The following is a 13,699-nucleotide window of genomic DNA, read 5'->3' as shown; positions in this document are numbered from 1 at the left end:
GGCTCAGTGGGTTAAGCCTCTGCCTTCGGCTCCGGTCATGATCCCAGGGTCCTGGGATCGAGCCCCGAATCAGGCTCTCCACTCAGCGGGAAGCCTGCTTCCTCCTCTCTCTCTGCCTGCCTCACTGCCTACTTGTGATCTCTGTCTGTCAAATTAATAAATAAATAAATACATCTTAAAAAAAAAAAAATGAGCAGCTTTCCTTCAGAGGCCTGCCTTAGGAAGTTTCTAATTCTCATCTCAACTAACTCTTTTCCAAATGATACGTACACAAAAGATCTTTTCTCTGGGGGGAAAACACATATCCAGTGCCAAACCCGTAGAAACATATAGTCCCTCACCTAGCAGTCCCACTTACAAGACAAAGACACAAAGGGTATGTAAAGGTGGTTTAACCCCATAGTGCTTCTCACAGAACACAACCAGAAACAAACTAAATGTCCATCTTCAAGACAATTTTTTTTAAAGATTGAGTTATTTATTTGAGAGAGAGAAAGCACGTGTGCACCCATGCGTGGTGGGGCAAGGGCAGAGGGAGAGAGCATCTCCAGCAGACAGCACAGAGCCCCGCATGGGGCTGGACCCCACAACCCTGGTCACAACCTGGCCCGAAACCAAGAGTCAGACACTCACCAACTGGGCCATCCAGGTGTCCCAAGAGAGTATTTCTAAAATGAGGGCTCAGCAGAGCCCCTTTTCCCTCACGGATTATGAGAAGCCCCGTGCTCACTGACGCAGGAAGACTGCCAGGAAAGAGCAGCTCACGAAGCGGCAAGACGCCAAGGGCGCCGCACAGAGCGGGTGGCGTGGGGTGCGGTGAGCAGCACAGGAGCAGCAGCCAAGCCGCCAGCTTCAGGTCTGGACCTACCACTTCTGAAAAGTGACGGCTACGTTCCTTTTTCTTTTTCACTATTGCCCCCTCAGTAAAGTGAGGATAAAAACAGTTAACTGTCAGAGCTCCTAGCTGGCTCAGTTGGTGAGACATGGTGGGGTTGGGGGTGCGAGCCCCACACTGGCTGTGGAGACTACTTGACATTTTTTTTTTAATTTTTCTTAATTATAAAAAAAAATCCTTAAGGGGCGCTGAGGTGGCTCCATTGGTTGGGCATCCACTCTTGAGTGCAGCTCAGGTCATGATCTCAGGGGGCAGGAGCACTGAGTCTGGAGCCTGCTTCAGATTCTCTCTCCTTCTCCCCCACCAACTGCCAGGCACACGCACACTCTAATAAATAAATCCTTAAAAAAATTTTAACTTAGGGGCACCTAGGTGGCTCAGTTGGTGAGCCACCTGCCTTCGGCTCAGGTCATGATCCTAGAGTCCCGGGATCGAGTCCCGCATCAGGATCCCTGCTCGGCGGGGAGTCTGCTTCTCCCACTGGCCTCTCTCCTCTCATGCTCTCTCTCTCTCTCTAATAAATAAATAAAATCTTTAAAAAAAATTTTTTTCAACTTAAAAAAGGGGTGCCTGGGGGGCTCAGTCGGTGAGCACCTGCCTTCCACTCAGGTCATGATCCCGAGGTCCTGGGATCGAGTCCCGAATTGGGCTCCCTGATCAGCGGGGAGTCTGCTTCTCCCTCTGCACGCCCGCCCGCCACTCATGTACTCTTTCTCTTACTCTGTCTGAAATAAATAAAACCTTAAAAAAAAAATTTATTTTTAGGGACACCTGGGTGGCTCAGTTGGTTAAGCGGCTGCCTTCGGCTCAGGTCATGATCCCAGCGTCCCGGGATCGAGTCCCACATCGGGCTCCTTGCTCAGCAGGGAGCCTGCTTCTCCCTCTGCCTCTGCCTGCCGCTCTGTCTGCCTGTGCTCGCTCTCGCTCTCATGCTCTCTCTCTCTGACAAATAAATAAAATCTTTAAAAAAAAAATTTATTTTAAAAGGAGTAAACTTTTAAGTGGGATTATGCGAGCCACCACACAAAAGATGATTAGAATAGTGTCTGGCACATGGGGCGCCCGGGTGGCTCAGTTGGTTAAGCGGCTGCCTTCGGCCTGGGTCATGATTCCAGGGTCCTGGGATCGAGCCCCGCATCGGGCTCCCTCCTCAGCAGAGAGCCTGCTTCTCTCTCTCCCCCTCTCCCTGCCGCTCTGCTTACTTGTACTCTCTCTCTAGCTCTCTGTCAAATAAACAAATAAAATATTTAAAAAAAAAAAAAAAAAAAAGAATAGTGTCTGGCACATAACAGGTACTCAATGAATGCCTGACCGCTTGTGTGGACTCCTATGTAATCCCTCCCGTGTGGGCTAGACACAGCAACTGGCTTCTAACCAAGAGAATTTGGCAAGGGGTGGGACATCACTTCTGTAATTTGGTGACACATTATCATGACTTCTGTCTCATTAGCAGACCCTGCCCCTTGCCGGCTTCAAGAGAACATGCTGCCACATAGAGGGGCCACATGGCAAGGAACGGCCAGCAAAGAACTAAAGCCCTTCGTCCAACACCCTCGAGGGTCTGGTTTCGGCCAACGGTCATGACAACATGGAGGCAGACGCTGCTCAAGCCGAGCCTGGACTACAGCGAGGGAGACTGTGTTCAGACTGCCCTGTGAAGTCACACCCAGATTCCTGACCCACGGAAACTGTGAGATGATGAATGTGTGCTGTATTAAACCACTCAAGTTTGGGGTAATGCAAATATTACACATATAGACAAATTACTATATCACAAAAAGTTTCCAGAACTACACAAATATTATTATTTCTTGGCACCAGAATTTGAAGGACTTCAACTTAGTATCTTTCTTGCTTTGCTTTACTTTCTAATTTTTCTACACTGATCGTGTTTTATATAACGTTAAGAATTAAAAAACAAACTTAAAATGGACATTTTTCTTACAACTGCCCCCTGAAATCTCTTATGTCATTATTATGCTTAACAGAGTATTTGTACTACCTACAAAGAAAGGAGATTTGCTAAGTCATTCATCCTTTCTCCTACATGAATTATCACATTTTCTTTCTTTTTTTTTTTTTTTAAAGATTTGATTTATGTAATTTAACAGAGAGAGAGATCACAAGTAGGCAGAGCGGCAGGCAGAGGGAGAGGTGGAAGCAGGCTCCCTGTTGAGCAGAGAGCCTGAGGTGGGTCTCCATCCCAGGACCTGAGATCATGACCTGAGCCGAAGGCAGAGACTTACCCCACTGAGCCACCCAGGCGCCCAAATTATCACATTTTCAAAATAGGTCATGAAATGGAATTTTACCTCACTAAAAAAGCAGTAACAGCAGTTGAAGAAACACAAATGTCAAAAGCTTACCTAATTAAATGCTAATATAAGACAGCATGAGAATGAAGAAAATTGCTAATTAACAGCTAATGATTTGCATGGTCACATTTACCTTTGTTATCTGGAGAATACGGTCCGTTATGGACATTCGCATTTGCCCAGGTTGAGTCAGGAGGTTCCCGTCAAGGCGTGAAAAATCGAAAGGGATCAGGCAGGTCACGGAGAGCCACAGTAAAAGCATGTAGCGGGTCTCCCAAGTCTAAGAAGTTAAATCAAAGTAAAATAACTCTGGTGTAAAGGACAGAGGTAATCTGCCCCCTCACAGCCCTCCCTGCCCACTCAATGCCCACCACAGGCCCTTCAGAGGCTATCCACCTCAGAGCCTAGAGTGCAAACCATCGTGAGCCCTTCCCGTGTATCCACTGTAACCCACACACACCCTCTGTCATACAGACAGCTAGCAGCCTTATCACGTGAAAGAAACAGCAAAATGAAAAAAGAAAAAACACAACATATCAGTACAGTCGGTTCTCTTCGCTGGCACCCATCAGTATACAATCAGTATTTTGAGAAAGCGAGAAACAGATAAAAAGATGGAAAACACAAGACTTAAGAATAAAGAAAAATATTCTCAATGTCCAGTCAAAGAGGAATGCCCTTACTTTAGGTAGTCAACAAAACAAGACTCCCATTTGGCCCCGGAATCACCCATCGGGGACACGAGAAGCAGAGGAGAGCCAGGGAAATGATTCCCCACATCTCCACCTGCAAGTGCACACATCCACAAAGACAACTCACTGGTGGGGCAGCCGTGACCTACGTCCCTCTGGACACACACTGTGCAAAAGACGGCTCCCGGAGCAACCTGACTCCTGAGAGAGCCTGATGACAAGGCTGGCCATCCGCGGGCATCCGGGAACTCGGAATTCAGGAGGCTTCCCACATGCACTGAGAAGGGGGACTCCCTGTGTCTGGACTATTTGTACAAACCACGTCGCTTATGTCAAAACCTGCTTTCCTTTAGAGAGTCTGGAATCAGTCCATACTTGGCAGAGTACCCATGTGACCATCCCCCAAGAAAAATCCTGTGCACTGGTCTCTATGACCTCCCCCAGTGGACAACACTTCATATGCGTCATCACAACTGAGCTAGGGAGACTTACAAGTGCCCTGTGTGTCCTGACTGGGAGAAGACTCTGGAAGCTTGCTACTGGTTTCCTCCAAACTTCACCCCCTATGCCTTTTCCCTTTGCTGATTTTGCTACTAATGAGTCCCAGCCATAAAAACAACTACATGCAGAGTCCTACAGTGGTCCTAGAGAAAAATCAAAACTGGGGATGGTCCTAGAGACCCCAAAAATAGCTATATTTCAATTTTTAGAAATCTGGAAGGTTATTATCACCACACCACATGTAGGCATATTTTTTTCTTTATAAAGAGCATATTTTAAAAGGAAAAAACTTAAAGTAACATAATAACAGAAAAAGTCAAAAGAATAAAAGAGAAAGGGATACAAAACAGCACAAGATAAAATTAAAGGAAACAGGATGATAAAGCCACCAATCAGGAGTAGAACAAACAAGGTAAGAGAAAGGAGGGACAAGGTTGGGAAAGAAAAGGAGGAGAAAAAAAGACACTCACTTCATGATCTCTAGGATTCTGATTTGTAAACATATCTAAAACAGGCTGTACGTCGGCTACTTCATGAGGAAATAAACGAAGAAATGTTTTATATCCTCGAACCTACCAAATTAAAAGACACTGAATTATTACATAATTAGAAAACAAAGAAAGTAGCAAAATTATCTTTTTCCCCTATCAACAAAGATCACCACCCATTCCACCCAAAGATCAGAAGAGAAATATGCCGTATCACAGTGACAGAACTTGTTAAGAATACATAAGAAAGCTATCCTTGCTCCTTACATCATTTCATAAGTATGTTCTCTCCTAACTTCACACATATCATATGTGCATCATCAAAAATACAGATATGTTACAAAACAAAAAGGTTTTCCTTCTACCTTATTTATACAATCGCCCTCTGACACTCAGGAGGAAATAAGTCCTCAAAAACCTCAAAGGTCCCCAAATTCATTACAGCATCCATAAACACAGCGGTACCACACCTTCAGGAGAGACCCTGCACTCAACCAACTGAGCCACAGGGAAGTATACATACGGGCAGCCCACCCGTGGGGTCTCTCACTAGCCAAGGACCTCACTTCACCACAAAGCAGGCGCTACTATATTGCGCAGCCCCACAACACCTCCCCCACCTAACACCGCGCCAGAGATGGCGCTGAGTCACTCCTGTGATCCAAACTGCAGCTGGTTAAGTCTAAGGCCAGCACAGGGATGTCACCTGGGAGTCTCTAAGAATACAAAAATCAGGCCCCACCCCAGATCTGCTTACTCAGAATCTGCCTTGTTAACAAGATCCCCAGGAAATTCATCTGCACATTAAAGTTTGAAAAGCACTTCCATTTTCACCAAGCTTATCCGCTTTTTCCTTATAAGAAACTCTTCTGAATCAGTCATCCATCTTTCTCCCTCTCCCTCCTCCCTTTTGCTCCCCTTCCTTTCTAGCTAGGTCCTACCTGATCTATTGAAATGCAAGATGCTAAATGTCTCAGACGTGGTTTCAGCCAAAGGACCCACAGATCACTATCACTAACATCTGATCCCCAATATATGGTAAAAGAGAAAGAATGAAACCTACAACTTATGTGTGAGAACCATCTTTCCTGAAAAATATCATCTGGAAAGTAATTTCTGGACCGAGTATATAAGAAAGTGTTCTGTCAACTATGAAGTGCTATGTAAATGTTACCTTGGTGATGATGTAAAGAAATTTAAAAGCCAGATGTACAAGGTCAGCTGGAGATGTCTTATCTTGCACTAAATCCAACAACAAGTTCATCATCCATTCTAGGGAAAAACATATGTAAAAAATTTACTACAAAATTAAATGTTAATATGATATTAAAACAAAATGCCCCAAAAAGACTTTACTTATAAATTTAAAAGTGATTCAATATTATTCAAGTAACAATAGAACAAAAGAAGAAAAACATTTGAATCATAACAGTTTCTAAAAGAACAAAATTAACACAACATTCATCCTCATTTTTAAAATGCAGGAGAGGGGCACCGGGGTGGCTCAATCAGGTAAGCGTCCAACTCCTGATTTCAGTTCAAGTCATGGTTTTGAGATCCAGCCCCACGTTGGGCTCCACACTGGAGCAGGAAGTCTGCTTAAGATTCTCTCTCCCCCTCTCCCACTGCCCCTCCCCCTACTACACACACACACACACACACACGCATTCTCTCTCTCCCCCTAAAATGAAGTAAAATTAAATAAAATAAAATGCAGGAGAAATATCCTTATTTCTTAAAATTTTCTATCTTGGGAAGGCTGGGTGGCTCAGTTGGTCAAGTTTCTGCCTTTGGCTCAGGTCATGATCCCAGTTTTGGGATCAAGTCCTACATCAGGTTCCTTGCTCAGCGCGGAGCCCGCTTCTCCTTCTACCTACAGCCCCCCCTCCACTGCTTGTGCTCACTCACTCGTGCTCACTCTCTCTCTCTGTCTCTCTCTCTCTGGCAAATAAACAAATAAATAACATCTTTTAAAAAAATTATTCTATCTCAAACTAATATCTAATACCATGCTTCACAGAAGATACTTCCTACAATTACTATGATTTAGTGATAAGCACATTCTAACGAATGCAATAATGCAGTAAAAAAAGATTTCCACTTCTAGTTATAAAGGAATGACTTATATGGAATTGCTCTACCACCAAAAAGTAGAAAACTAGACAAATATATGACAAATATATTTTCAGACACTAGAAAAACAGGCAGTGCAAGGTAACAAACCAAGTGAGGGAAAAAAACAACAACTGGGATCCACAGCCGCCCAGGCTATCTGCTGGGAGGTAATTTTTAGAACTCAATACAGGGAGGGGGACTCAAAGACAGCAGAGACCGAGGTTCAAGAAGGCTAAGTCAGCTGAAATCTGCAGGGCAGAGTAATGAAGAGGAAGGTACGGAGAGAATGAGCTCCAGAAGTCTACAGAGTCCCCTCCAATCTTTGGCTGAATATTCACAAGCATGGGAGGAGTCCACAAGGCCGGGTAAGAACAACTGCCAAAAAGCACTGAGGCAAAGAGTTTCCAGCTGACATGGGGCTAACATTCAAATTCCATCAAGCCAGAGTAGAGTCCCTGTGGAGTACCCAGAGCAACCACTAGACACTCCAGAGAAGTCTTTCCCTAAAGTAGTAAGGGTAAGTTAGAGAGAAACAGAGAAAAAGCAAGACCTGCCCTAATAAGACTTTAATAGGATCAAAAGCATACAAATGATTTACAATCAACTAAACTGCCTAACAAATTTGAGCACTCTTTAAGACAAAAAATTTAAAACCACCACCATCATAATAATCACAATGCCCATGATCCACTCAAAAATTACAGGACATGTGGCTGTCTAAAGTTACTGTGACTCCTAACAGGGAAAATCAGTCAAAAGAAATTCCCCAAAGAAGATATAAACTTTAGAGCAAATATCATAAATACTATAAATACTAAAACATGTTCAAAGATGGAAAAGAAAACATGAACAGTGTGAGGCAAGAAATGAAGATACTGACACAAACAACTTCAAGAGCTGGAAAAAAGACCTGAAAGGAAAAAGTTACTAAATGAGTTTAACAGCAGATTAGATACTGCAGAAGGAAGATCAGAGAACTTGAAGACACAGTAACTAAACTTCCACACTACAGGGGGAGGGGACTGAAACACGAGGCAGCCTCAGCGCTGTGTGCAGCGGTGTCAAGTGATCATCACGTGGGTGACCCAAGGGCACAGGAGAGAAGCAAGGGCAGAGAAATATGTATAGAAATGGTAGCTAAAATTATTCTAAATGTGATGAAAACTATAAACCTATTAATCCAAAAGGTTCAGCAAAGTCCAAGCAGGATAAATGGGAAGAAAATGCATGTCATTATTAAACTGCTGAAAACCAGCAATAAAAATACCAAATGCCAGAGAAAAAGGCCCACATTACATGGAAGAATAAAGGGAAGAATAAAGACAGACTTCTTGTCAAAACCAATACAAGCCCAAGGCAGTAGGACCATATCTTTTAAATAGCTAAAAGAAAAAACTGTCATCCTAGACTTCTATAATCAGCAAAATTTCTCAAAAATGGAAATGAAACAAAATATCAAAAGCCGAAAGAATTCATCACCAGTAAACTGCACTTGAAAAATTCTTCAAGCAAAAAATAAATGAGACCAGAGAGAAACTACAATCTACAGCAAAGAAGAAAGGTGGAAATGGTAAATACATGAATATTAGACTTGGGACACCTGGGTGGCTCAGTCAGTCAAGCCTCCAGCTCTTGAGTTCTGCTTGGGTCATGATCTCTAGGTGGTTAGATCAAGCCGCACGTCCAGCTCCGAGATCAGCATGAAGGCTGCTTGAGATTCTCTCTCCCTCTGCCTCTCCTGTTTTTTTTTCTAAAGATTTACTTGTTTATTTTTGGACAGTGTGCAAGAGAGTCCAAGCAGGTGGGGCAGAGGGAGAGGGAGAGAGAATCTCAAGTGGACCCCTTCTGAGCACGGAGCCCAACACCGGGCTTGACCTCACAACCCTGAGATCAGTACCTGAGTGGAAACTAAGAGTTGGTCCTTAACTGCACCACTCAGGTGCCCTTCAACAAAGATAACTTTGAACCTTTTAAGTAGGCTCCGTTCCCAGTGTGGAGCCCAACACGGGACCTGAACTACAACCCTGATATCAAGACCCAAGCTGAGATTAAGCGTTGGACACTTAACCGACTGAACCACCCAGGCGTCCCTGAACATTTTTTAAATAACTAAAATGGATAACCACAGATAAAGAGACCAAGCTAGCATTATTTACAAACTATATATTTACTGCTTTGAAAACCCAAAAGAAACTGAAAAGCTAGTGAAGTATTTCATTGCATAACAAACTTTACACATTTACACTCAAGTGAAGAAGCCAGTCACAGAAGTCCACATACTGTCTGACTCCATTATGGGAAATGCTCAGAATACACAGATCCAGAGACAGAAAGCAGATCGGTGGTTGGCAAGAACTGGAGGCAAAGTGGGGGTGACTGTTGATGGGTATGGGCTTCTTCTGGGGGTGATGAAATGTTCAGGAATTCGTGCTAATGGCCGCACAACTCTGACACACTAAAAACCAATGAAGTTAACACATGAAAGGGTGAGCTCTATGGCATGTAAGTTACACCTCACCACCAGAGCTGTGGTGCTTAGCTTCCATCCCAGAGCAAAACTCTGAACGGACCACTTAGGGTAAGGGAAGCGTTCCCCAGGGGGGCACGTGAGCACCCCCTTCTGCCATCTGGAACATCCTCAACGTGGTGGAAATTCAACCAACTCACCTGCTCCCAGAGGAGATCTGCCCATCCACTCACCACACTGCCTGACAGAATCCTCTCAGGAGAGGTTTAGCTGGAAACACTCCGACTTGGAAAACAGAAGCGGCGGAGCCCTCATCTACATCCATTTGGTCTTAAATATGGACAGAACCATAACATGAAAAGATCAAGTTACACAGAAAAGCTGATGGGAAGCGCAGACAACACCCAGAGCTGGACCAAGAGGTTCAGAAAGACGGCACAGCCACCCGCGAGAACAGAGACCGGAAAAGCAGACCACTCCGTGCTTACCTCAGTAACCCTCACCACCCCACAAGATGCCATCAAACAGAAACGAAGGATACAAATCCACAAAGAAACAAAGAAGCGGATGGAAACAACAGCCCAGAGGTATCAGCTGTGACTTGGAAACTGGACAGCGGCAGGGAAAGCCATGGTAACTGGAGCCGCCCAGCAAGAAGTCAGAGCCGAGAGGCCAGGAACAGCCCAGGGCAGGACACAGGGAGGGCTGAAAACAGAAGGAGTGCCCTGGGGTCTCCAGGCCACAGCCCCTTCTAGGCAAAAGACCAGAGGTTTAGCTCTCGAGAGTGGTGAACACCATAGCCATTAGCCACACCTGGAATTTTTTTTATTTAAGCCAAATAAAGTTTTAAATTCAGCTCTTCACTCTTATTAGTCATATTCAAGGGCTCAGCAATCCCATGTGGCTAGTGGTGACCTTACCAGACAGCACAGATCTAGAACATTCCATCACCACACAAAGCTCTACTGCAGAGGTGCTCTGGAGAGAGTAGGTGCGAGAGGAAGCCAGGACACAGCTGACAAAAGCCACGCAGTCAGCGCCTGACTCAACAAGGAGTAGGCATTCCAGACTAGGAGGCCACAGTGGGACCCTCCCCAACAGGGCGCCAGCACCCAGCAGCCAGCCATGTGCTCCCAGGTAGGTACATCCACCCAGAAGACAACTTTGAAAAATACCAAACCAAGGACAAGAGCACTTTCATAGTAAAAACAAGGGGCAAAATAAATGCAAGAACATCTTCCACAAGCAAAACAAAGGACCACTCCTGGAAACTTAACATCCAATTCACAGGGACAGAGAAAGCAGAAGCAGAGAAATGACCAATAACACACCAGAAGTCCCCTGTGCCGAAGGATGTAAGTCTTCAGGCTAAAATTGTAAAGTTAATGCCCAGCATAAGAGGAAAAGCCCAGAGCAAGTCACACTCTTATAGGACATCAGCTTCTAGAAACTTCCAGTAGCAAAGAAGTCTCCTGAAAAAGAAACTTGGACTTGGTAACAGTGGATAAGGGAACCATGCCTTCCATCTTCAACCAGACAAGCTATCAACCAAGTATGAAAAAGTATTTACTCTGCCTGAGACAGGTGAGAATTCAGAAACCTTACCTTCTACAAAACCTGGCTACCTGAGGAAGAAAAAAAGAGCACACACCGCACCGCCCACTTTTTAAAAGGCACATACATGGATGCTAAAAGCTAACCCCTAGACATGGTAACATGTCTGGAGTTTCAAGAGCCCTGTGGGGCAGGCAGTGCTAATAATCCCCATTTTTCCCATGAGGAAACCAGGGCCAGAGCAGCTGAGTGGTGGCGCTGGGATGCAAATCCAGGCAGCCCGGCCTGGGGCTCCTGCACCCAACCCCCACCCTGTGCTGCCTTTCAATTTAAGTTACTATTGCTACCTTCCTCCTTCCTAAGTTCGCTGCCTGGAGTGTTACTTTTGCAGACAGAAAAAAGAAAAAAAATATCAGTTATCAGTATGAAATGGGTCAAAAATAAACAATGAGAAACTAAAGAAAGAAAAAAAAGCCACTCCCCTAAACTAAGTTAAGGAAACCTGAGCCTCACTGTCTCCATCTACAGAACAGAGCCGACCGCAGATCACGCAGATCACGCATTTACACAGCATCCTCAGGTGCTGGGAGGAGTAAATGGTGACCCCATAAAGCACTCGATTTTAACAAAATGTGCCTGAAAAACAAACAGATAAAAATACACACGATGTGGGCGCCTGGGTGGCTCAGTGGGTTGAGCCTCTGCCTTCGGCTCAGGTCATGATCTCAGGGTCCGGGATCGAGCCCCACATCGGGCTCTCTGCTCAGCGGTGAGCCTGCTTCCTCCTCTCTCTCTGCCTGCCTCTCTGCCTAGTTGTGATCTCTGCCTGTCAAATAAATAAATTCTTAAAAAAAAAAATACACACGATGAGCAAAAAAGAGGCTCTTAAGTAACAGCAAGGGAGAAAGACGCTCCAAGACATCTGCCCACAGCCCAGAGCGACACTGCGAACTCCCAGGACCACCCCAGTCCGCTAGCATTAATTAGTCCTGCTCACCAGCCAGGTCAGGCCACTTCATCCTGACGCCCTCTGCTGGCAAACACGCACGCACGCACGCACGCACGCACCACACACCAAGGCCTTTGTGATCCTCCTGATCCATCATCAGCCTCTGTTCTTACCAAGGTGTGGGTCCAAGAGATGAGGCTGCTCCTGGTATGTGTCCATGATTACTAAAAAGAAAGACAAGGGAACTGACATCGCCCCGCCCGCAGGCACACAAGCCCCAGGAACCCTCAATCCCCGCGCCCCCAGCGAACTGCTATGGTGCTGCTCTTCAGAGCACGGGTCACCTGGGCAGCCCCCACCGCCGCCGCTGCTGGCCCCCAGCCCTCCGCTTGCTCGGCACACCTTCCTCTCCCACCACCCGTCAATCCTCCCACCCCCTTCCTCCTCCCTCGCAGAGCACACTAAGCACCGTGCCCTCCGCGGGCCCAGCCCCCCGGAGCACACGCTCCTCCATCCCAGGCAGCCTGGTTTCCACCCCTTCCAGCAGCCGGCGGGGCTCCGTTCAGATCCGGGGGCCACGCCGCCTGCGGCAGGTGTTCCGGGCCACACACAGCCACACCTGCCAGCTTCCCGGGAACGGGAAGCCGGGCTCTCCCCGGAGACGCCCCTCACCCCACAACAGTTCTGTGCACAGGACACAGGCTTGCCACCCCCCGTCCACAACCAAGGGAACAGACTCCGAAGGGCAACGAAGCTCCGGGCTCAAGGGGCGAGTGCGCATCACCCCTGCGGTGTGTCTGCAAAGCCCGCGCCGCGTCCAGCCAGCCGCCACCGTGCCCGTCCCTGAAGTCAGAGGGCCGGCCCCGCAAACCCGGGAAGGCAAAACTCGGCGGAAATTTCCTCAGCAGAAGGGCCCGCGAAGACGGCTTTACTGAGTCACAACACGCTTCCGCTCCCACCCTGGGATCCCGGGAGTCGCCGTCTCATCCGTCATCAGAGACGAGTGCCCAGGGCGCCGCCCGCCGCTGGCTCTCCGGGGCTGGACACCAGGAGCCTGTCCTGCGCGCTCCCCGCCGGACCCCGCGGGGCGCAGGCCGAAGGGGGCCGTCCCCGGACCGCACGGACATCTGCTCCCCCGCCCTCCCGCGCCTTTGTCTGCGGCACGCGGGTGCGCGACGGCTCCTCCTCTCGCCGCCGCCGGGTCCGCACAGCCGTCTCCGCGGGCACTCCGAGGACTCCGGGCCGCCCCGCAGAGGTCCACACCACGGCCCTCACGCCCAGCCCTCCACACCCCTCCTCCAACGGCAGCGGAGAGGGAGCGCCCGCCGCCCCGCCGCCCCCGCGAGCGCACGGCTCCCACAGGGGCGCGCCAGGTGCGAGCTGCAGCCAGACAGCGCGTACACACGGCAACCCGGCCGGGGCCCCGCGCGCACCTCGGAACCGCTCCAGGGCGCCCTCCTGGGCCGCCCGGTCGCCGAGCACCGCCCGCAGGCGGCCGAGCAGCGCGCGGATCTCCGCGCTCTCGCCGAACGCCTCCAGGGCGCCGCCGTGGGCCAGCGCCTCCTCCTCCGCCCCGTCCTCCGGCGCGCCCGCGGCCGGCTCCTCGCCCAGGGCCATCCTTGGCGTCCCGGACTGCTCCCGTGGGCTCGAAGCCCGGCTACGCGCAAGCACGGGATGAGAAACGCGGGCGGTTGCCGGCTGAGGGACGACGGCTGAAGCAGAG

General features: G+C 48.1%; 1 protein-coding gene across 2 annotated transcripts in view; it reads right to left on the bottom strand.

The window, feature by feature from the left end:
- LOC111160455 (tubulin folding cofactor D) overlaps positions 1 to 13,699 on the bottom strand; it is a 152,839-nt gene extending 139,140 nt beyond the window's left edge. For both annotated transcript variants that reach the window (XM_022523596.1, XM_022523597.1), the window contains exons 1-5: positions 13,410 to 13,699; positions 12,150 to 12,200; positions 6,066 to 6,163; positions 4,874 to 4,975; positions 3,344 to 3,490 (exon numbers count right to left, since the gene is read on the bottom strand). In XM_022523596.1, the coding sequence (XP_022379304.1) occupies positions 3,344 to 3,490; positions 4,874 to 4,975; positions 6,066 to 6,163; positions 12,150 to 12,200; positions 13,410 to 13,593 (582 nt within the window). In that variant the 5' untranslated portion in view covers positions 13,594 to 13,699. The remainder of the gene's footprint in view (positions 1 to 3,343; positions 3,491 to 4,873; positions 4,976 to 6,065; positions 6,164 to 12,149; positions 12,201 to 13,409) is intronic.

Source organism: Enhydra lutris, unplaced genomic scaffold (assembly GCF_002288905.1).
Source record: "Enhydra lutris kenyoni isolate GAN:26980312 unplaced genomic scaffold, ASM228890v2 scaffoldscaffold75, whole genome shotgun sequence".
In the NCBI taxonomy this organism is placed as follows: Eukaryota; Metazoa; Chordata; class Mammalia; order Carnivora; family Mustelidae; genus Enhydra; species Enhydra lutris.
Note: the sequence above shows the minus strand (reverse complement) of the source record. Positions and strands in the feature narration are given on the sequence as shown.